We start from the raw sequence: 21,248 nt of genomic DNA, 5'->3' as shown, positions 1-21,248 counted from the left end.
CCAACCTTCCAAACCAGTCAAAGGTCAAGAGCTTAATGGAAATTATTTCACACAATCTACTTTATTTAAAAAACTAGGAGCGGACATAGCCCTGCTCGTGCGGCAGACCAGCATCAGTGGCCCTCGGAGATAGCCTGCTGCCCCCTGGGCTCACGCCTGACCACCGCTGCCCCTCCACCCACCTGCTTCCCCAGCACTACAGCGTGCTCTCAGACGTGTGGGGAGCGAGCATCTCCCGAACCTGGGTTCCCCACAAGGGGATGGAGAAACTGCCTGCATCCACAGGGAGAAAGGAGAGGTCAGCTCAGAGGAGGCACAAGAAGGACGCAGGCCCCACACAGAACACGCAGGCCACCCTGCTCCGGCCCCAGCTCCAGGGCTCCCTCACCACGATCAGCTCTGGTGTGACCCCAGGCTGCGTGCTCTGTCCCTCGGTTTCTTGAGTTTACCTCATTACCAGAGAGCCTAGCAGCGACCTAGCTCGAAAGATTGTAAACAATTGCACTAGCTCACAGCTTCGTGGAGCTTAGGAAGCTCCAGGCACTGTTCTAAGGAGTTTATTTAATTCTGAAGCTGCCTTACAGATGAGGAGGTGCAGACACACGGCTGGTCCTGGCTGAGCCAGGGCTCCCGCCCGGGGAGCTAACTCTGAGGCCAGGCCCGTGGCCCAGAGGAAGCGAGGGGCATGGAAGTACCCAGAAGTGTCCAGGTCCATGAGCAGCAGTTGGGCTGGACCGGCTGTTTTCCAGAAGACCTGCACGCACCAAAGGTGATACAATTCCAAACTAACTTTCCTGCAGATTCACTATTTCTGCTTTTTGCACCCAGAGAAAGAATTCATCACAACTATTTCAAATTCTCAAGATGAAAATGCACTTTCCTCTACAAAGCAGGGGATTGCTCCCCGACTTGGTCCTGGTGGTTCTGAAGGGCTCCTGGCCAGGGGAGGCAGCATCTCTTCCTCAAAAGAGCCCGGGGGGCTCTGGGGCCACATCTGTGTGGCTCTCCTCGTGCATCACAAACTTTCGGGGCACTACTCTAGGGGGGGAATGTAGGGTGAGGCCACGGTGGCCGGGAGCAAACTGGGAAGAATGACAGAGGCCCTGCCCCCACCTCTGCATCTGCCCTCGACCAGCGCTGGGACAGGGACACTGGAGTGTCCCTGCACGGACCAGCCGGGCTGGGACTGTCGGGGGACCTCTAAGCAACCTTTGCTGGTGCCTGCAGGCTGCGGCTCTGTCCTGCCTTACCAGTCTCACGTGGGACCGAGCACAGCTTTACATCTCCCCACCCCCCGAAGTTTGAATGAAGAGCGGAGAACCACCAAAAAACACCCATTTTAATACCAAGAAACTGACGACCATGAATGAGCCACAGGGTGATGCAGTTTGGGGCGGGAGAGGGTGCCCCCTACCTCCTGTGCCCCCTTTCCTGTTGGAATGCCTCACGGTGTCAGAGGCCCTCACCCCTCTCTGGAGAGAGGCCCCAGGACTTCAACACCTGGGGGAGCCACCGAGGGGCTTCAGGACAGGTGAGCACAGGCTGTGTGGGGCGGGGTGCCGCTGGGGCTGCGTGGGAGGAGGAGAGGGGAAGCAGCCCTGGACCCCCCCAGCAGTGGGGGGTCTTTCTCCAGTGAAGACAGTGGTGACAGACTGCTAGCTAACACGGACCTTGGAGCCGATGCCGTCAGAAACCTCGCCTTACCTGGCTCGAGGCTGACCACCCACGCCACAGCCCAGGGGTGCCTACAGAGTGCTGGGGCATCACAGAGGGTTAGAGACCACTGCTCGAGGAGGTGAGTTCCATCCCCTCCCGGAGAGCAGTATTAGGGCAGGGAGGCAATTGTGAGTTTTATTAGCATGCACAGTGCGTCCGGTGGGCATCTGGCCATTTCCGGATCAGTCATCTCAGCACAGGTTAGCGGCACGGTGACTGAGAGCAGATTAACTTGAGAAAGCAACTGCAGGGTGAGCCCAGCCGCGCCCCTGTGTGTGCTTCCTGGTGGCAGAGGAGGGAGCAGGGACGCGTGACAGCAACTGCCTGAGCGCCACGCACCTCCCCGCGCGCCGGGGTGCCTTCCAAAGTTTCCTTCCTCACTGTGATCACCAGCGTTTAGGAATCAACACCCAGTGCACAGCGCGCTCTGGAACCCGCCCGTTAAAGGCAGGCCGTGCCGTGTGCCAAGGAGCCCAGCACGCAGTGAGGCCGCGTCGTCGGGCGGAGGCTATGCTGAACCAGGACTTGGAAACCAAGCCAGCAGAGCCGGCGTCTGGCATGTCAGGTGACCCCCCTGCCCGGGAGGTCATCTTTTCCTCGGTGCCACAAACCTTGTCTGCCCCAAATTTTACTCTCCAATTTTGAGACTCAGACAATTGAGCTCATGGAGTCTGGCTGAAAAGCTGGGATAAAAGTAACTTGCCCCAAACATGCTAAATTTCAAGTGATCAGAACGAAGGAAACTTAAGAGCCTCTCCCCTCCGTCTGAGGACGTCCTGGCCGCCACAGCTGTGACGCAGAGCAGCTAAGCAGCGCAGCGCTGGCCGCTCCCAGACCCTCACCAAGTTTGTCTGTGGAGGAGATAATGTCAGCGGGCACGGACGAGTCCAGATCGGCGTCCAAAATCCCCAGGGGGTCCAGCTGCGCTACATGGTGCCCTCGTATCTACGGACGGGCCAGCGAGGGAGGGGGACACACACAAAAGGACAGGAGAAAAAAAAGAGGGAAGGGGTAAAAAAAAGTAAAATTACATTAAAATTAGCATTTACAGATTAATTCTCACCCACGTTTGAAGAAACAGTTACCGGAGCATCATCAAAATTTACACAACTAATTCCGAGAGGATCAAGTTTTGCAATGTGGTGACCCCTGACCTGGAAGCAATAACACAAGCAGTCGTTAAGCAAGACCCGCGGGCTGTGGGGGGGAAAGTTACACTCGGTCAAACTTGAACCCAAAGTAACAAAATTAGTTAAAAAAAAAAGCCTTCAAATATTTTATCGTGAAAGTGTCTTGTGCTTATAAAAAGAGATAAACTCGGGTCACAGTAAACTTGGCAGTTCTGGGGACCCTTGCAGTTCCCCTGGTAAATGAAGTGGGACGTGGTTGTGCCTGCATGGGGCCGTGCACCTCAGCATGTTAGTGCCCCAAGGAGCAGAGCCCAGGCCCCGCCGAAGGGCGCTAGGGCTTCGGTCTCTGATCTGAACTGCCTAAGAAGCCAAAGGAGGAAGACAATCCCTCCCAACTTCAAGTCTTGGCTACCTGACCCACGACTGTTTGCTAGCAGTTTGAGAGGGTGTGGCTGCCAAGGGGGACCTGCGACTGTGTGAAGCTACTGAGGCTACACGAGGCAGGCAACAGTCAGAACACACCAAATGCACCTCCTTCCTCCAGAAATGCCCACTGAACAATGCTCCAGAGCACACGGCCATGCCGGCCACATGGCTCGGAGCGTCTGTCCACTCACCAGGACCTGCTGTCCCGACCCGTGGCGTCTCCTGGAAACGTACCCAGGAGAGACAAGAACTCCATGTGGTCCATGGAAGAGGCAGCAGCAGGGGAGCCCAGGTGCCTAGGGACCCTGGAAAGGACTCCCCCCAGGCCTGACTTCTTCTCCTGTCCTCAGAGCTACTCTCAGAACAGGTGTTCCGGTCTGAATTCTGGGCTCTTCCCTGCCAGGTGGAGAAAGGTCGGGGGAGCCCCACGTGTCCTGCCCAACAGCCTCTGATGGCATGGACTGCTAACTGGAAGGCTCTTGGAGGCCGCCCTGCCCCTCACCCACCTCTCATGCACCCATGGGCTCTGCTTGTCCCAAACTCTACGGGTTCGTTTCCTCTTGTCGTACGTGGGTGCTGGCGACTGAGAAGGGGGCACACCCCTTCCGGTCACTGCTCCCTCCTGGTTATCAGCAGTCCCCCTGACAGACCGGCAAGGACTGCTTTTCCCTGCCCACCAGTTTTTCTTGTCAACTTGTGGAAAGAAATAGGAGCTATTTACAGGGCAGGTGCTACAGGCAGCAAGGACGTGCTCAAGCAGGGTCAGACTGTCTGTCCCGGCTCTTCTGCCCCTGGCATATTTCGTGTTTGCCTCCCCAGGCTCCCGGGCAGGGAGAGGTGCCTGGTTCCAAGACAAGTCACTTGGGGCGCCCTCCATTACTGATGTACCGCCGGCCGGTGGGTGGGCCTTACCTGGTAGGCTCTGATGAGAGACTGCACTGCCAGGTGGTCCTCCACCAGCTTGTCCACGTTGGGCTGGGCGTCCACCAGGGGCTGTGCTCGCGCCATGGCAGACAGGGCGCCCGGGCTCAGGGGGAGCGGGCTTTGGTAGGCGGTGCCCGGCGGCGCTCCAGCATTGGTGTTGCGGAAAAAAATGTCCCATGACTAAAGACAAAGAAGGAATTCGCATTACCCCATGGCTCACCTAGGATGTAGGACTCATTTTTAGCCCCAAAGAACAGTGTTCTTGGCAGGCAAGTCACGTCCTGGTTATATTCACCCACCAGCAGGCTGGTGGGGCCGACTTGCTCCTACGCTGGACAGCCCGATTCCACCCCAGAAGGGTGGGGCCCTGCTTCCATTATTCCCCCGGGATGCCCCCTCTTACCCCCCACCCCTAAGACGCAGATGATATAAGGCTGCCCTTCCATCAAAACCCCGAAGGCCCAAGGTTGTGCAGCTCTGCGGCACTCCAGTGACACACCAACTGCTTCCGTGGCAGGCGACCTGGGAGGCAGGTAAACAGAGGCCTTCCCGCCCCATCTGGCCCCGGCCCGGTTATCTGGAAGACCAGTGCTCCTGGCCCTTGTCTGCAGCTGCGCCGACGGGACCACCTGAGGGGGGCCGAGCATTCCAAGTGTCTCTCCAGACCCAGAGGCTGGGCACAGTCTTGGGGGCCCGGGCTGGCCTTGCTCATGCTTGTGTTCCCAGGTGCAAGATGGAATTGGGGCCCTTGTAAGGAGCCCAGGGCTCGTATCTGGAAGCCTGCCATGCTCCTTCACTGACTGCTAGAGAAACAGCCTTGTCCGTAATTCAGGAGGGCCACTTAGGAGACGCGGGGGTGCGGGCTCAGAGACTGAACTTGGGATCTCAGCTCCGATACATGGGGAGTCACCCAACTTTCTGTGCTCTGTCACCTGTAAGAGGAGGGAAGACACCCGTGTGTAACCCTCGCAGGTCTGTTGCAAAGATCGAATCACGTGGCTAAAGACTCTCAGAACGTAGTCTGTGGGCAGCAAGAACTTCACTGGTGTTACCGCTGCTTGTGATTTCCTCTGTGCTAACACGAACGATCTCATTTCCTTCTGACCTTCTGTTCTCGGTATTCTGTGCTTGAAAGATTCCATTTGCAATTTACAGAGATACCATGAACTGTAACAATTTATCACCTCAAGCAAAGATGTAAGGTTTCCAAAAAAACATATTTCTGAGCTCAGAGAAATGAAGGCTTAGTAACATTCCTTTGGAAAAAAGAACACTATTGAAAACCAGCAAGTTCAGACACACAAAAATGTCGTCCTTCCTCAGTGTCTGAGGATCTTCCTGTAGTAAGCAGACTGAGACCCATGACAAACACCGCTGGACTTCTGTGCTCACCATCCCAGGAGGAGCTACCGGAACGCCGTCCCGAGGAGCTCGGCCGGGGCTCGGGGGGCATCGCACGGGTGGCCCATATGTGGACTAACGCCATGGCGTGGGTCCTCATGGTCTTCTGGCTTTCTCAGGCAGGCTCTGCTCAGGGCTGTTTGGGGCCCCTGACTGACCCGTCACAGGCTTGTCACCAGCGCAGGCCTGGCGCATTGCGTCACGTGGAGCAGTCTGGCCTCTCCCTACAACTGCTTTGGAGGAAGCTTTGCAGAACGTTTAAATCATTCTACAATAAGAACATATTCCTTGTGTGTTCAGAAAACATAATTTTTAAAAATCAAACCATTAGCGGGATGACCATCCAACATGGAGTTGTACACTTCATGTGATTTTGTGTCTCAATAACAATTTTAAAATGTTTTAACTCATTAGTCCGGGTTTTACTGTTTCTATCTTTCTGGTTAATTTTTAGCGTGTCAGCTGATGCTAGACAGGATGTGGGGCTCTCTCCTGGCACCTGCCTTAACACCGACATAAAGCCCCTTGTGCCACGAAAACTGATAGCCGGGGCACCCTATGCAATCCAGGACTCGGGGGCCCAGGCCATCCCGTCACCCTTCACCCCTCAAACTGGTGCCGCCAACTCTCTGGCCCTCCTCCGACATGGGTGAAAGGCAGCGTGTTCACGAGGGAAGACAGCTGCCTTCATTTTGGGAGGGAAAGAGAGGCCACCTGAGTATCGACTCCTTAGGGAAGGGAACGCTGCCTCTCTGCTCCCACCTGCTTCACTACAAGGACACAAGGAGCTAACACACCGGACCCCCCACATACTTCTGACCTTGTGGAGCTTTTCCAGCATGTCCGAGTGAGCCCCTGCATCTGGGGTGGGGCTCTGGCCCAGGGCTCTCGCTGGCCTCCGTCCAGGCCTCCAGTGACTGAGGGCCTGGCCCAGAAGGAGCCCCTCGGAGGCGGCAATGAGGCAAAAGCCAACAGCATGCCACCCAGAGCACTGGATGGCCAGGCCATGGGGACGGCTGCAGGGACATGGGTCAGCGGGCAGCCCTCATGTAAACACCATCGCTCACCCGCCCACCCTGCCGAGGAAATGCAGACACGAAAGGCCTCTCCAGCAGAGGCAGAGGGCACAGCCAGAGACAAAAGCTGCAGGGGCCCCATCCAGCCCAGGTCCAGGAAGTGGGGGGCACAGGCAATCGCCACCATCAGGCCTCCTCTCTCTGACCTTCTTTTGTGCTTGGAATAAAACTCCAGGTGATTTCCAATTGGCTGAGGACAAACGCACAGCCGCAAACTCTGCTGGTACCGGAGGCGGTCAGAAGAAACTGGTTCACGCCAGTCTTGCAAGGACGGGGAGCCAGCAGCAGGACCACGGTGGGAATGCGGCGCCTGCCTCCCATCACTCACCCCCACACCCAGCCGGCTTGGACACCCCCCCACAACAGCAGCAGGCCGCCTTCCACCAAGACCCGGGAGGCTTTCACACGCAGACCTCTGCAGCGGGAGTCCGGGGCGGCGTGACTGCACGCACTTGCACACCCATCGCCCCTCAACCTAAAACGGGCACGTTTCAGGGTCACTCAGACCTCACCAAAGCTGACTGAATATGTCTCTGGAAGTGGAGGTCATGTTTTGGTTGCAGGCCTCACCACCCCACAGAGCCGCTTCCATCCCTCCAATGGTTTCTGCTGCCCAAGGAACCTCTCTCCCTCCCTCACCCCTGGCACCCGAACGCGGGGGGTTGGGGGGGAGGGAGGGACACGGGGCCTTGTCATCACCCAGAGAGGGCTTCCTGTCTGAGGGGTGCAGCCCTCGCTGGTGCACACCTGGGCAGCAGGTTTTACAGACCTGCAAGCTCGCCGGCTGCCATACTTGGTGGAGAGGGGGCTGCGAGGCTGCAGCGGCCTGTCAGGGGAGCCCCTCCCTCTGGAGGAGGAAGCTTCCAGAAGAGGATGTCTGCCCCTGCCCACCTGCTCCTTGAGCCTGGCAGTGTGAGGCCGTCATGCCGCTGAGGCGAGTGGCCCCAGGCTTCTGAGCGTGTGTGTGCACATGCGCACGCGGCACATTCGTGTTCCTCTCCGAGCCAAACTCATTCCTCGTCTGGACACCCCAACCCTGTGGCTCCAGCAGTAACTGCAGCGACAAAGCAGAAGTGAAAGAAGTCCAGGGACCGGCCAGTGGGGCAGATTTCACAGCACAGACTCTAAGAGCGCGACCGGCAAAGTCTCTGGAACATCCACGACCAACAAGGCACAGTCGACCCTGGCTGCGGTCTGGGGCTGCGGTACTTGGGCCCAGAGGGTGGCCTTCTATGTCAGACGCCGCTGGGCACGAGGCCCAGCCCACCCCGTCCAGCCATGCACTCACTGCCTCCTCCAAGTGCCATGCAAGCCACCAGCCGCCACAGACTCACGCCGGGGTCCAGATACCCTGTTGCCAACCTCTCCATCTGCCTCTGGCGCACAACTAACCCACCGACGAAACTCTCCGTCCCCCTGCCTGCCCTTGAACCTACCAGTGGCTGCTAACGGACACTCTGTCCTCTGTGCACCGCTGGAGAGGGAGTGGTGGCCTGACCACCAGGAGGATGAGAGAAGGCGCCTGCCTCCGGGGGGCCAGCTCCTCGACCCAGCAGGACGGGAGGCTTCCAGGGACGTTCTGCCCGCGCAGGAGCGGTCTTCCCAAAGGCACTCAGGACGTGCGCAGGCAGTGCTCTGTGACAAGGTGAGCACTGTCACTCACAAGTTTAATCCCATGGACACCCGCTGACGCTGCCTTTGCGCAGCCTGCTTTTCAGGTTTGGGGACAGGTGGACGACCACACAGAACCCCTCCCTCAGGAACGGCAGGAACAGGAGTGAGCATGGGAATTCGGGACAGGCACGGGGGCAAAGGTGGAAGATGGCACTTCAGGGGCAGCCAGTGCCATGAGCCCTGCAGGACAGGGTGACCCGGTAGAGACAAGACTGCAGAGTTGGATGGAGCCAGGCCACAGGCCACGTGGGAAGAGGGGACAGCCATCAGCGGAGCTGAGACCATCACTTGTTGCTAAAACGACCTCACCAAAACACGGTAGGTTTTAAGTGTGAATGAGTAGAGTATTATGGTTGAAACGACATTAGAATTCTTATTTTCAATTTTACATAAACGAAAGCATTCACCTATAGCCTACGAAGCTCTGTTCCAAAATCCATCACCCCCACACCCTGCCAACCTCCCAGACCTCCCGTACCCATGACGGGCTCTCCTGGTCATCACACACCATCTCTACCTAAGCAGAGGAAGCCCTTTGAAGGCTGCGCACATGTCCCTTTTCCTCTGCAACGTCCTAAGGAGGCTACTCCAGGCTTTGCACACAGTAGAGTCAAATTCAGACAGGTTCAGACTCCTCCACAGGGTGAAGAGTCTGACAAGTTAGCTGTGGTATCAGGTGCAGTGTCAGGCGTGGTGCCAGGTGGGGTGTCAGGTGCAGTGTCGGGGGGGTGTCAGGTGCGGTGGCAGGCGTGGTGCCAGGTATGGTGTTGGGGGGGGTGTCAGGTGTGTTGTCAGGTGCAATGTCAGGGGGTGTCAGGTGCAGTGGCAGGCATGGTGCCAGGTGCGGTGTCAGGTACAATGTCAGGTGGGGTGTCAGGTGCAGTGGCAGGTATGGTGCCAGGTGCGGTGTGTGTGGGGGGGGTGTCAGGTGTGGTGCCAGGTGCGGTGTTGGGGGGGTGTCAGCTGCAGTGGCAGGTGTGGTGTCAGGTGCAGTGTTGGGGGGGTGTCAGGTGCAGTGGCAGGCGTGGTGTCAGGTGGGGTGTCGGGGGGGGGTGTCAGGTGCAGTGGCAGGTGTGGTGTCGGTGCGGTGTTGGGTGCAGTGGCAGGCAGGGGTGTCAGGTGGGGTATTGAGGGAGATGTCAGGTGCAGTATTGGCGGGGTGGCAGGTGGGGGTGTCAGGTGGGGTGTCAGCTGTAAACGCCTGTGGCCTCCAGAATCCAGAGGCTCCACCTCACCTGGAAAAGGTGCTGATGCTGATGAATGTGGCACACAGGTGTGAGGGGTCAGTGAGGCAAGTGAACTCTGCCCTCAGTTATGTATTGTCAGCAGATCACAGGCGCCTCAGGGCCCAGTTCCTGGCTGTGCAGTTCCCATCAGAGACTGTTCATGGAGCGCTTCAGGGTCTGGAGGAGCGGCAAACACACCACCCCGAACCCTTTCACCCGCCTGGAAGGCCCCCAGGGTGTGTGTGACATGGCAGCCAGCGCCAGCGAGTGACCTAAGGGCCCCATGCGCAGCGAGTGCACCGTGGCGGCGAGCCTGCCTCCCACAGGCTGGGCAGGGCCAGGGAAGCCACTTCAGCTGTATGTGTGCCAGATCCTCACCCGCAAGCTGAGGGAGACACCCCTGTACTTGCACACCTTCTCACACTGTGAAAAGCAGCCGCAGGATATTTGGATTTGTTCCAGAAGCTGAGATCAACACTCAACCCTGGGGTTACTGATTTTACTCTAGCCACGCAATTCCACGCCGCTGGCTTCTGGGCCGACCACCCTGTTTCCTCCTGTCCAAAGTCCCTTTCAGATGCTGCTTCACCTGGCCCTACACGCCCGCGCAACACATCTCGGTCTGGTACATGTCACCTGATGCCACCACCGCCCTCTGCCAGCGCCCTGCCAAGGACCCTGACGTAAAACCAGTGAGTGGGGAGTGAGTAAGGCAGCCTCTGGACTGGACCAAACCCTGGGCTCAAAGGCCAGACCAAGGCTGATGAACTTTGGGTCTGGGTTGGACCCCAGCACCTTGACAAACAACTGCATTATTAAGTCCTGGTATTAACAATGCTTCCTAACTGCCATGAGCATGAAAGTCAGGGCAATAAGTGGCCACTGGCCATCCTGAAGCAAGGGTTTGGCTGCTTCAGGCTAATTCAGTCAAACAGATGGACAGGCAGTGGCTAAGGGTGGTCACTGGTGGCTCTCGGGCCGCCAGTGGTGCTTTGAGGCTCCCATCCTCTCCAGCACCCCCCGCACACAGGTCCTCCAGCTTAGAAGGTGTGCTTGAAGCTCTGCACCGTGTTGTATGCGTTCAGATTACTGTGCCCAGCAGTCCAGCCATGGCGTGCGGTCACATGTCTCGTGTCCCTGCTGTGCACGAAAAGGCTGCACTGGACAGTCCCCACACGTGCCCGATGTGCCCTCTTTGTGCCAACTGCTGGGTCCCAGCCTTCCCTGAAAACACCGTGTGTGCCTGCCCCAAGGTCCCACCGTGTGGCTCTGCCCCTTCCGTCCACTGGCAGGGCCGCACCTGGCCCTGGCCCAGCACCACGTCTGGGAGGCAGGGACTCCATGCCCTGGAGTCTGGGCCTGCCTGACTTGTTGCCACGGAACTGTCTATACTGCAAGCAGTTAAAATTGGGGGTTCTGCCTGGGTACCCCTCGGTCACAGAAACCAAGAGAACTGATCTCAGAGCGACACTGTCGTGTTGAAAGCCCAGCAGAGCACAGGTGAGGGAATGTCTGCAGACGAGCTCGGTGACCTTCCCTCTGTGAGGGCGTGTGGGCAGAACCACAGCAACCCGTCAAGACGAACAAAGGAACGCTGCCTCAGCTCTGCCCTGTGCAATCTGCTGACCTTGACCACCGCTCCCTGGCCTCTGCACAAGACGAAGGCTGGCAGCCCCTTTGGACCGTGACAGAGAGGACCTCGGGGGGCTGTCTCGTGGCCTTGCCTGCAGCACACACCCCGCAGGTTCCCAGAGAATATGAGTCTGGGAGTCATGACCACGTAGAGGAGAGGCCTCCTTCCCAACCCCCGAGGGCACGGCCGCAGAGCCAAGAGCCAGCAGACCTTCAGACTGCTCAGGGCTTGGCTCACCACAGCCCCCTCCAGGGGAGGCAGACCTGCGGCCCGAGGCCTGAGAGGTGGCGCCCAGGCCGGCGTGCACAAGGCCCCTGCCATAGCATGTCTCCCCGCAGCCCCTTGCCACCGCGCTCAGACCGACAGTGACAGGCTGCAAACCCTAGCTCCCTACCAGAACTGTCCAAGTGAGGCCCCCTGGAGGTACGTGCTGCCATTAGCGAAGGTACTCTGCCTACTGGGTGACTCCATACACAAACCATCGTGGTGGAGGTACCTCTGATGTCGGAAGCTGAGCATCATCGAGGGAGAGTGTCACCGCTGCTTCACGGCCTCCATCACCGAAATCCACAAAGGACCCCACGGACCTGCACTATATGTGTGTCTGTCGCCAAGGCTGGCACAGAGGTCTCTGAGCACAGCCAAGGAGGTTTCAAAACTGCAGGATGAGAAGGCACGTGTCACTGTGAACTGGGGATGATGTGTTTTTTCTCTGCTTGTCTGCCTCCCTAAAACAAAACGACAGGATTGTGTCTCATGAGCACAGGAGGAAGAGGCAAAATGGCCCAGGCCCCAGGAGGTGGGACTGAGGGTGGAGACTGCCTCTGGTGCAGTGACCACGAGGGACCAGAGCTGTCACTACCCTTGGAGCGGCCCCAATGGCATAAGAAATGGGTGTGGTTAACAGGAAGAAGATAGTATTTCGGAAGTGGGCTGAGGCCACTAAGAAGGCCTGGCAGGGAAAGCAAGCTCTGAGGCTCTGGGGATGGCCAGAGGCAGAGAAGGCCCTCCTTCCAGCTCCAGCACCGGGAGCAAGCCAGGGTCCTGCCTGGTGGGGCTGACACCACGCTCCACCTGGGGTGGGGGGTGGGGGGCGTGCCTCCGCGCACAAATGGGGCTTGGCAGTGCCCAATACCTGCTTGTCTTAAATACTGATAGGGCAATCTGGTTTTCATTCTATGTGTTTCTAAGACTTAAAGATCTGACTTGTCCCCAACATGGCTGAGACCCTGATGAGGGAGACTTCGCGTGCTGACACAACAGGCCCCTGCTGAGGGCTCCTAATGGGGTCCAACGGTGGGCCACGCTTGACAAGGCGTTTAGACTGGAGGTGACGACGGGGAGGGGTGCAGTCGGGGCCAGCCGCCCGCCTGGGCACCAGGAGCACGAGGGGCTCCAGCTCAGAATTGCTCACGTACGTCACCACAAACAATGTTCACGATGAAACATTTGAAAATACAAGTCTTCTTTAAAAACTAGCACACATGGGGTGCCTGGGTGGCTCAGTGGGTTGTGTCTGCCTTCAGCTCAGGTCATGATCCCGGGGTCCTGGGATCAAGCCCCGCATCGGGCTCCCTGCTCGGCAGGGAGTCTGCTTCTCTCTCTGCCTCTGCCCCTGCTAATGCTCTCTCTCTCTCTGCTGAACAAACAAATAAAATCTTAAAAAAAAACAACAAAGAAAAAGCACATACACTTTAAGAGAGGCACAGCTGGCTGACGCTGAGAAGTAGATGCTGGCGAGTTATCTTGTGAAGTCTGTTAGGTGTGGTGAAGACAACATTCCCATTAGTGAGAGTCGTGCCGAAATGACGCGGGTCTGGATTTGCTTCAAACACTCCCCTGGGCCCCCACCCAAGCAAAACCAACAAGCAAAAACGAGTGGGGCAGGAAGGGGTTCTGGAAACTGGCAAACTGTGGAGTGCTGTCGAGGCTGGACATGGGTCTACTCGCAGGGGCTCGCTTTACTCTCTTCTTTCTACCATTTGTTTGAAAACATCATAAAAAGTCAAAAAAATAACTGGAAAGCTGAGTGTAGCAGGGCAGGGAGGGCAGATGCTAAAATTGTTGTTTCCACCAGATATGAACCGAGTCTGCGTCAACAAAGGAGAGAGACGACGGGACCAGTCCTCAGGGCACGGAGCCCACACCGCACAACCCACACGTGGGGGGGTCTGAAAGCCAATCGATCTCAAGCTTCAAATCCAATTCATCATTTCTGCTTGAAGTACATGTTCTAAAACATGAGCACAAATGAAGCATTCTTCATAAAGTCAATATTTCTAAGGACTTCCCTGAGTTACAGAGGCCACTGGAATCTGATGCAAGCTCAGGACTGTGTCTCTGAAGAAACGTGAACACATCAGGTAGGAGGCCGGTTCCACCATGGAGAGGCAATCGATTCCCTGTGGCTGGGACGGTGGATGAGGGGCACGCCCCCTGATTTACACCGCCCTGCCCCCCCCCAAGACGTGGTGTCCCCTGGGGAATCCCCGCAACAGAAACCAGCACATAAAATCTGGCCCAAGGAGGCGACCTGCATGGATTCTCGTATTCAACTGGCAAGTCCCTTTCTGAGACCCTGCACACCTGCTCTGCAGCATCTCTGTGAGTGTTCGCTCTGACCAGCAGAGCCCAAGGACCCAGTGCCCACCCTGGACTCCTCCCTGGCCTGTGAGTGGAGCTGTCACTGTGCTGTGCTCCCCGGGAGTGGGAATGAAGTCAGGACACTGCAGAGTGAAAAGGCACATGGCCCCGTGCCCAGAACCCACACACTGCTACAGCCCAGAGGACAGAAGATGTGGTTGGTTCCACAGAGGTTATGTTTGGGGAGAGGAAGGCCGAGGGACAGGCCTGGGCATCAGATGACAGTGTGACCCCTGAAGCCTCTGGCAAGGTTTAGTCCAGAGCCCACTGCGCACCTGTCTTCAGAGTGTCTGACGGCCAGCACCGCAGGGAGGGCCGCTTTCGAGGGTCACCTCTGCGTGGTCCCTTTGTTTACAGGCCAGGGAAACATCTACTCTCACAGGAAACCAGGTCTCACCTTGTTCAGGGAGCCACGTGGCCCCCAGGTTGCCAAGGGAACGGGGAAGGACCCGGCTGGATGCCCTCCTTTGCCGAGCAAGGAGGCTCAGACCAGGATGAAACAGGGCCAGTGGCTCCAGCAGCCACACGAACGTATCCACCCTTAAATGTCATGAACATTTCAGGGTGAAGCTTATTCTCAGGGGCCCAGTGGAAGCAGGCTGCCTTTTGATGACAAGACACCAAGATTCACGAGTAAGGAAGACGCCAAAGCAGCAGTTAATGGTGGCCAGCCTCTGTCGGGCACTCCTCTGTGCAGACCCTGGGCACCCCACACATACCCATGTCTCCTCCAAACTCCCATGGCCTGCAAATGGGGCACAGATGGCAACCTGGGGACCCACCCTCCAGTTCCTGCAACTGGGCCAACTGCCCAGCCTGAAAACCCATAAACATCGCCGGCCAGAATGCAAGGAAGAAACTCGGCCGCCAGGCACGCCCTGTATCGAGCAAACGTGTGCACACAGGGACTCTCAAGGACGTGCCTTACCGGCGACAGAGGGGAATTAGAAAGAAGCCCGCATGGAATTTACTTTCAGATACAGGAGCATACTGATCAAAAATGCCATTTACACAGCATTCGCATGCGATGATTTTAAGGTTTCTCAGGAAGATGGGATGGAGCATCCGGCAGGGTCGTGGCTTCTGTTTGCATCCTGTCTTTGGTGTCTATCCCACAGCGTCCTCGGGGAGGCCCTGGAAAGGGTGCACGAGCCTCTTCAGACCCCTGCAAGTCAAACAGGCCTTCTGTCCCAGGGAGCAGGTCTCAAGTGTGCGGTGCATCAAGCAAGAGGGGAGCGCTCCTCCAGAGAGGTGGTCGCTGCAGGGCCCGGGCTGATGGCCGAGCTGCTGATGCAGAGGACTCCGCTCGGTGGGCTTTTTTGCTGCCTGCCAGCCGGCCGGCCTGCCTTCCAGAAGGCTCCTCAGGACATAGGCACTTACCTGGACGGCCGGCCAACATCAGGCCAAGACTCCAAACACACGAAGACATCCGCTCCTGAGAGCCTTACCTTGTGTACGCTTTTGGGGTTTTCCAACCACGCATAATACATTTCTTCCACATAGTTGGAACTAGTCCCGCTGAGGAAGGGCTCAGCAGCAACGGGGGCGGTAAAGCACCGAATCTGCCCCAACGTCCTAGCTGCTGCTGGTCTGTTTTGTGAAAATGTCTTCACAGTCTGGGAAGCCGTCAATGGCCTCAACTTAGCAGCACAAGTCCTTAAGTGAAACATCCTTGTCCTGACGTCTCTCACGACGGTCTGCACAACAAAAAGGAAGAAAAGTCAGAAAGGGCATTTCATCAGACAGGGAAAACTTGTGCAGACTGTGGCTGGCGGAGACACTCGTGGCCGTGGGCTCCGCATCAGGGCCCGGGTCCGGGCACAGAGGAGACAACAGAGCGTGTGCACACGCGGCCACCCTACCCCATCTTCTACATATGGGGCCGTGCTCCACATGACACAGAGGCGAGGACGCAGCTGTGGTCTCGCTGGAGGGATGTGAGGCCGACGATACACATGGGACACCCTTAAGTTTGTGCGTAAGACAATCACAGAAAAGGCAGCAAGGATTACTTCATGAGGATTAGATTAAGATTAACCATAAAATGAAGAAAAACATTTCTAGTCTATCCTGAAACTATTGAGCACCTCCTGGACTCATGGTGTTCTGGAACATACAGAGAAACTGGAAAAATATTTTGGTCACCCTCAAATAATTTATCATCAGGCAGAAGAGAAAAAGAATAAAAAAGGAAAAAAACACTGCAGAGAAGACACTCAGTCCTTGAGAGGCACCCAAAATGCCAAGAGAACCCCTCCAAAGGCCCCTTCCTTCCAGGTGGGAGGAAAGAGCAGACAAGGGAAGCTTTGGGAAGGCTGCGGCTTTCAGGCTGCGAGGAAGCATTTAGCCATGAAGGGGAGGAGGCATTCTAAGCCGAAGAATCAGGAGCGGGAGAGACAGAGAGGTGGGAAAGGGTGAGGAACACGGAGAAGAGCAAGAACTGTCTGACACGAGACGGGGGAGGGGGGTGAGCTGGACAGGGCCTGACGCCACCCCCAGAGCATGGCCACCCTTCATAAGCACCGGGGAGCTCGGGAAGACCTGACAGGGCAGGGGCTGCACTCTAAACAAGTTCCAAAGGGGAAGTGCACACAGCGACCGTGACAGAAATGTTTACCTGCCCTGTGACACATTAGGACTTCTCACGAACCTGGCAAACCCCCTAGAAGGCAGGAACCAGCTCTTCTGTTTACCGACTGCCTTTCTGAGTTTTAGTTTCTTTCTCGAAAGAAAATCCCTAAGGTCATAGGGCCACTAACAGCAGGGCCAGGATGCAATGCCCGACTTCCTGTTCTGCCTGGCCCTTCAGCAGCTGGAGAGGAAGGGTGAGGCCCCAGGACGAGAAGGAAAGGACTGCGGGGGTGGGGGGGCAGGTACTTCTTTGCTTCTGAGTGGACCTTGCGCTTGATGGTCACAATTTTACTAAATTTAACACATACCTCTAACAAACACAGCCGTGTTATAAAACAAGCGACTGTAGCCGCCAGACCATGCAAGAGTATCTTGAACCAATTCCAACCATGCCTGAGAACCCAGTACGCCTGCGGGCAGGGCCCCTGTTGGCAGCGACGACACAGTGCTGCTCCCCCTCCCCAAGAATCCTGGGTGCCCAGGAGCCCCGGGCGGGGAGGGGAGGGGAGCAAGGCTCACACCACAGCCCCAGGTTGCCATGCATGCTGGCCTAAGGCCTTGCCTGAGCCTGTGCCTCGAAGCAGACGCCCTGGCTGGAATCACACCCAGCTCTACACCTACCTGAAGGAGATCCAAGCCCTGAATTGTGTTAAGAATTCCCCAGAAATAACAGTTGTGCAAACTACTCAGAGTACTGTTTACAGGAACTCTTCCTCTTGGCCCAAACATGCTCAGAATACACACACGGCCTCGGACGCAGAGGGCGCTGGCCCGCCCTGCTGCTTCAAAAAGACAGGCCAGCAAAAGGAAGAAGCAGAGCAGGTGCTCTGAAACCAGGTGCACAACCAACAACATCTTGCCCCTCACAGGTTCAAGACAGGCAGGCCGCGGGTTTCGAATGTGGCCACAGAACGAAATCTCAGGCTGCGCTATTTTCACCTCAGGAGTCACACGCTCACGTCCACTCTCCCTGCCCCCACCACGCGTCTCTCCATCGAGCCCCAGCCAACGCAGGGATGGCAGAAACTACCGCTGCTGCTTTTCATGACGTACATCCAAAGCAAAGCGCTTGTGTTTCCCCTCCAGCGTCACTATCGTCCGAGCCTCCTGAGCCACGCCACGGTCTCTGCATCGGGCTCTCCTCCCAGGACGCAGTAGTCTCACCGCCACCAACTGTCATTACTGAGCCGCTGTGATGCCCAGTGACACTGGTACCACACTGACAACCACAAAACCACTCATTCCTTCGGTTCTGCCAAAATTGGTCCTTCCAACACGACGCTGCAAATAGCCCGTGTTATCTTAGCTGCTGTCTGCAGTCACTGAAACCGACACACAGCTCACGGCTGCCCAGACAGTCACCGGGATACATGACAACTGTCAAACTCCCCTTAACAGGACTCATCAGAAAGACTGCTCGTCAGTGGATGGCTCCACCCAAGGATGCCCATGATCTGATGGACCTGAGCAGACACTGGGTTTACATTCCAGATTTTGGAAGAACCAGATTCTGTCTTTCCAATCCCAGAGTCACTATAAGAACAGTGCATCAGGGGTGCTGGGGTGGCTCAGTCGGTTAAGCGTCTGCCTTCAGCCTGGGTCATGATCTCAGGGTCCTGGGATCGAGCCCCACATTGGGCTCCCTGCTCGGCGGGAAACCTGCTTCTCCCTCTCCCACTCCCCCTGCTTGTGTTCCCTCTCTGTGTCTCTCTCTGTCAAATAAACAAAATCTTAAAAAAAAAAAAAAAAAAAGAACTGTGCATCATTTGGTAGAGACGTCCAATTGTTCAAATGCCTTCATGAAATCCAAAAAGTCCACGTGTTCTGACTTTGGTTTGGATGAAGGTTTTTATTTGACAAGGATGCCAAAAAGTAGTCCTTTCAAAAGATGGTGATGGGATAACGACAGTTCCACAAAAAAGCATGAAATTAGATCCCTATCTCACACCACATAGAAAATTAACTCAAAATGGATCAAAGAACTAAATGCAAGAGCTAAAACACCTCTAAGAGTCTTAGAAGTTTTAATACTTCGAAGTTACAATGTAGGAAATCTTTGTAGGCCCTGAGTCAGGTAATGGATTCTTAGGATACCAAAAGTACAAACGAATGAATAAACAGATAAATTAGACCCCATCAAAATAAAATCCTTTGTGCGTCATCACAGTCACCATCAAGAAACAGAAAACACAAACACAAAATAGGAAAAAACATTTACAAATCACACGATTATATACAGAATATGTCTAAAAACCCTCTTACAATTCAACAGTAAAGAGAAAAATAACCAAGTCAGACAAGCACCACAGGACACAAGTAGACGTTTCTCCAAACAAGATACAGAGTTGGCCAACAAACACATTAAAAGATGTTCAAAATTGTTCATTCGAGAACTTCAAAACAAAACTGTAAGATACCACTTGATGCCCACTAGACTAGACATGGTCAAAGAGAAAATAGGTATTGGGGAGGACGTGGAGCAATGGGAGCCCTTGCGCACTCCTGGTGGGAGTACAGCTGGTGTAGCCGCTGGGGAATGCGGCGCGGCAGATCCTCAGAAAGTTAAACATAGAGCTACCGCATGACTCAGCACTCCCACTGCTAGGTCCTAACCAAGAGAAACAAAAACATATGTCTATATGAACCTCTGTACGTGAATGTTCACAGTGGCATTATTCATAAGTTGCCAAAACACGGTAACAACCCAAATGTCCATTAACTGATGGAAGGGTGTACAGAACGTGCTACAGCCACACAATGTGACAGTAGCTGGCAATAAAAAGGGATGTGATACAGATCTGTGCTGCGACACACACAAACCTCGAGAATGTTATGTGAACAGAGTCATTCACAGAAAACAACAGGTCATATGACTTTATCACGTAGAATGTTCAGTACAGGCAAATCTCTACAGACAGAGAGCCTGCTGGTGGCTCCAAGGGCGTGGGGCAGAGAGGACATGTGTCAGCTAATGGGTGTGGGTTTTCTTCAGAGGAGGATGAAGATGCTCTACAACTAGATTATGTTGATGGCTGCACAACCTTCCGATATACTGAGAAATGTCCAATTGTGAAACTTAAATGGGTGAATTGTATGGTATATGAATTGCATCAAAGACATTGTTTAAAAAAAAAAACTACGTCTAAGAAAACACGTAAGTGAATCTATTAGTATTGGTAAAGTACATAAAATGACCCTATTTGTTACCCATTAATTTCAAGATGCAGGTATAGACCTGTGCCTTTGAGAAAAAGAACATTTAAGATAAGCAAAAACCAAGGCAAAACTTGTGATTAAGGATTCGGTATACTGCCCTTAGGAAATTATATGCTGACATAGAACAGGACTTTATCTGTGCCTGGACCTTCCCCTGTTGGACACACACTTTACCCAAGGCCATCTCCCCATGCAGAGAATGCAGAGATAAACTGACTCCTGACGCTATCAAAGTCACGTCAGCGAGGCAGAGGTGCAATTACAGAGGCCAGGTCTAGAAAGGACAGCCCAGGCAGCTCCTCAGGAAATGAGTCTGAGGAAAAGAGCCCGCATCGTTAAGTGACTGTTTCCCATGTGTGTTGCCTGACAGCCATTTAAAAAGCACAACAACTGATCTTGAAGACATTCTCCTTTCTTTTTTTCTTTTGTGGTTGCAGACTCGTTGAGATGCTCATGACGAACCAAGGAGATCATGTGTGCGACATGCCTACAGCTGTTCCTTCCATGGCTGCACTTACCATACTTCCTACGGTGACACAAGGACATGCACGGAGAGGGCACAAATAGGAACTCTCCCCTCCCTGGAGGAAAATCTCAAAGAATTTGATGTCTTTCACTTGTGACGCCTCATCAAGCATAAACTGAAGGACAGGGAGGTAGTGAGGATCACTTTCAAACTGCAAAGGTATCTCGCCATTACTTGGTAGAAATGATGGTCGAGTGAGCCTACAGGACAAACAGGCAAAGGGACTCTCAGTTGCTACACGAGCCTCAAACATGTCACGGGCTCTGTGTTCAGGGTCCTTTGCCAGAAAGTGACAGCAGCGATCACTCTTGCTCCCACTCATCGCTTTTTGTGATTATGGTACAAACATGAGAGCACTCTGCACACTCTGAAAGTGTTCTATGACCAAAGAATCACTGCTTACCAGCAGAAAAAAAAGACCAACTAATGATATCTCTTAAAAAGCTTAAGTTCTCAAGGTAAACCTACCACAAATTAATATGGGGAAGGTAGCTGACCAGATTACTGAGAAGAGCTTCCATCTCTGAAGTCAGAACTCCCAACAAGCTTCAGTGCGCAGGTCTCAAGGCTGACCTGTCTTCACCCAGACCACCACTGTGTGGTACTCTGGGGTGTAGCTAGACAGGCATTCTTCAAGGGTGTTGATCAGACTATAGATTATTAAGTATTAATGGAAAACAAGGCCATTTGTCAGTATTTATTAAAAATTTGAAGGCACATACAGTGGGTGCCTGGGTGGCATAGTCAGTTAAGCATCTGACTCTTGATTTTGGCTCAGGTCATGATCTCAGGGTCATGAGATCGAGCCCTACATTAGGCTCTGTACTCAGCGCAGAGTCTGCTTGTGTTTCTCTTGCCCTCTCCCTCCCAAAATAAGTAAATCTTAAAACAAACAAACAAACAAACAAAGGCACATATAGGACTTCTGTTTCCCACTAAATGCTCCTGAAGAAATAAGACATTACATTTAAACCAAAGAAAACATAAGACTCTAAAAGGTGGAGAGAAGGAGGCAGACTGGAAAGG

The 21,248-nt window shown here is 54.8% G+C and overlaps 1 protein-coding gene across 3 annotated transcripts in view; it reads right to left on the bottom strand.

Annotated features, from left to right (window-relative positions):
• OGDH (oxoglutarate dehydrogenase) overlaps positions 1–21,248 on the bottom strand; it is a 70,406-nt gene that overhangs the window by 40,787 nt on the left and 8,371 nt on the right. For 2 of the 3 annotated variants that reach the window (XM_027573214.1, XM_027573216.1), the window contains exons 2-4: positions 15,298–15,546; positions 4,185–4,376; positions 2,559–2,661 (exon numbers count right to left, since the gene is read on the bottom strand). In XM_027573214.1, coding sequence (XP_027429015.1) covers positions 2,559–2,661; positions 4,185–4,376; positions 15,298–15,519 — 517 coding nt within the window. In that variant the 5' untranslated portion in view covers positions 15,520–15,546. Of the gene's footprint in view, positions 1–2,558; positions 2,662–2,779; positions 2,871–4,184; positions 4,377–15,297; positions 15,547–21,248 lie in introns of all 3 variants that reach the window. The other variant, XM_027573215.1, reaches the window with a different exon arrangement.

Source organism: Zalophus californianus, chromosome 12 (genome assembly GCF_009762305.2).
Source record: "Zalophus californianus isolate mZalCal1 chromosome 12, mZalCal1.pri.v2, whole genome shotgun sequence".
Taxonomy (NCBI): Eukaryota; Metazoa; Chordata; class Mammalia; order Carnivora; family Otariidae; genus Zalophus; species Zalophus californianus.
This window is presented reverse-complemented; position numbering and strand designations above follow the sequence as displayed.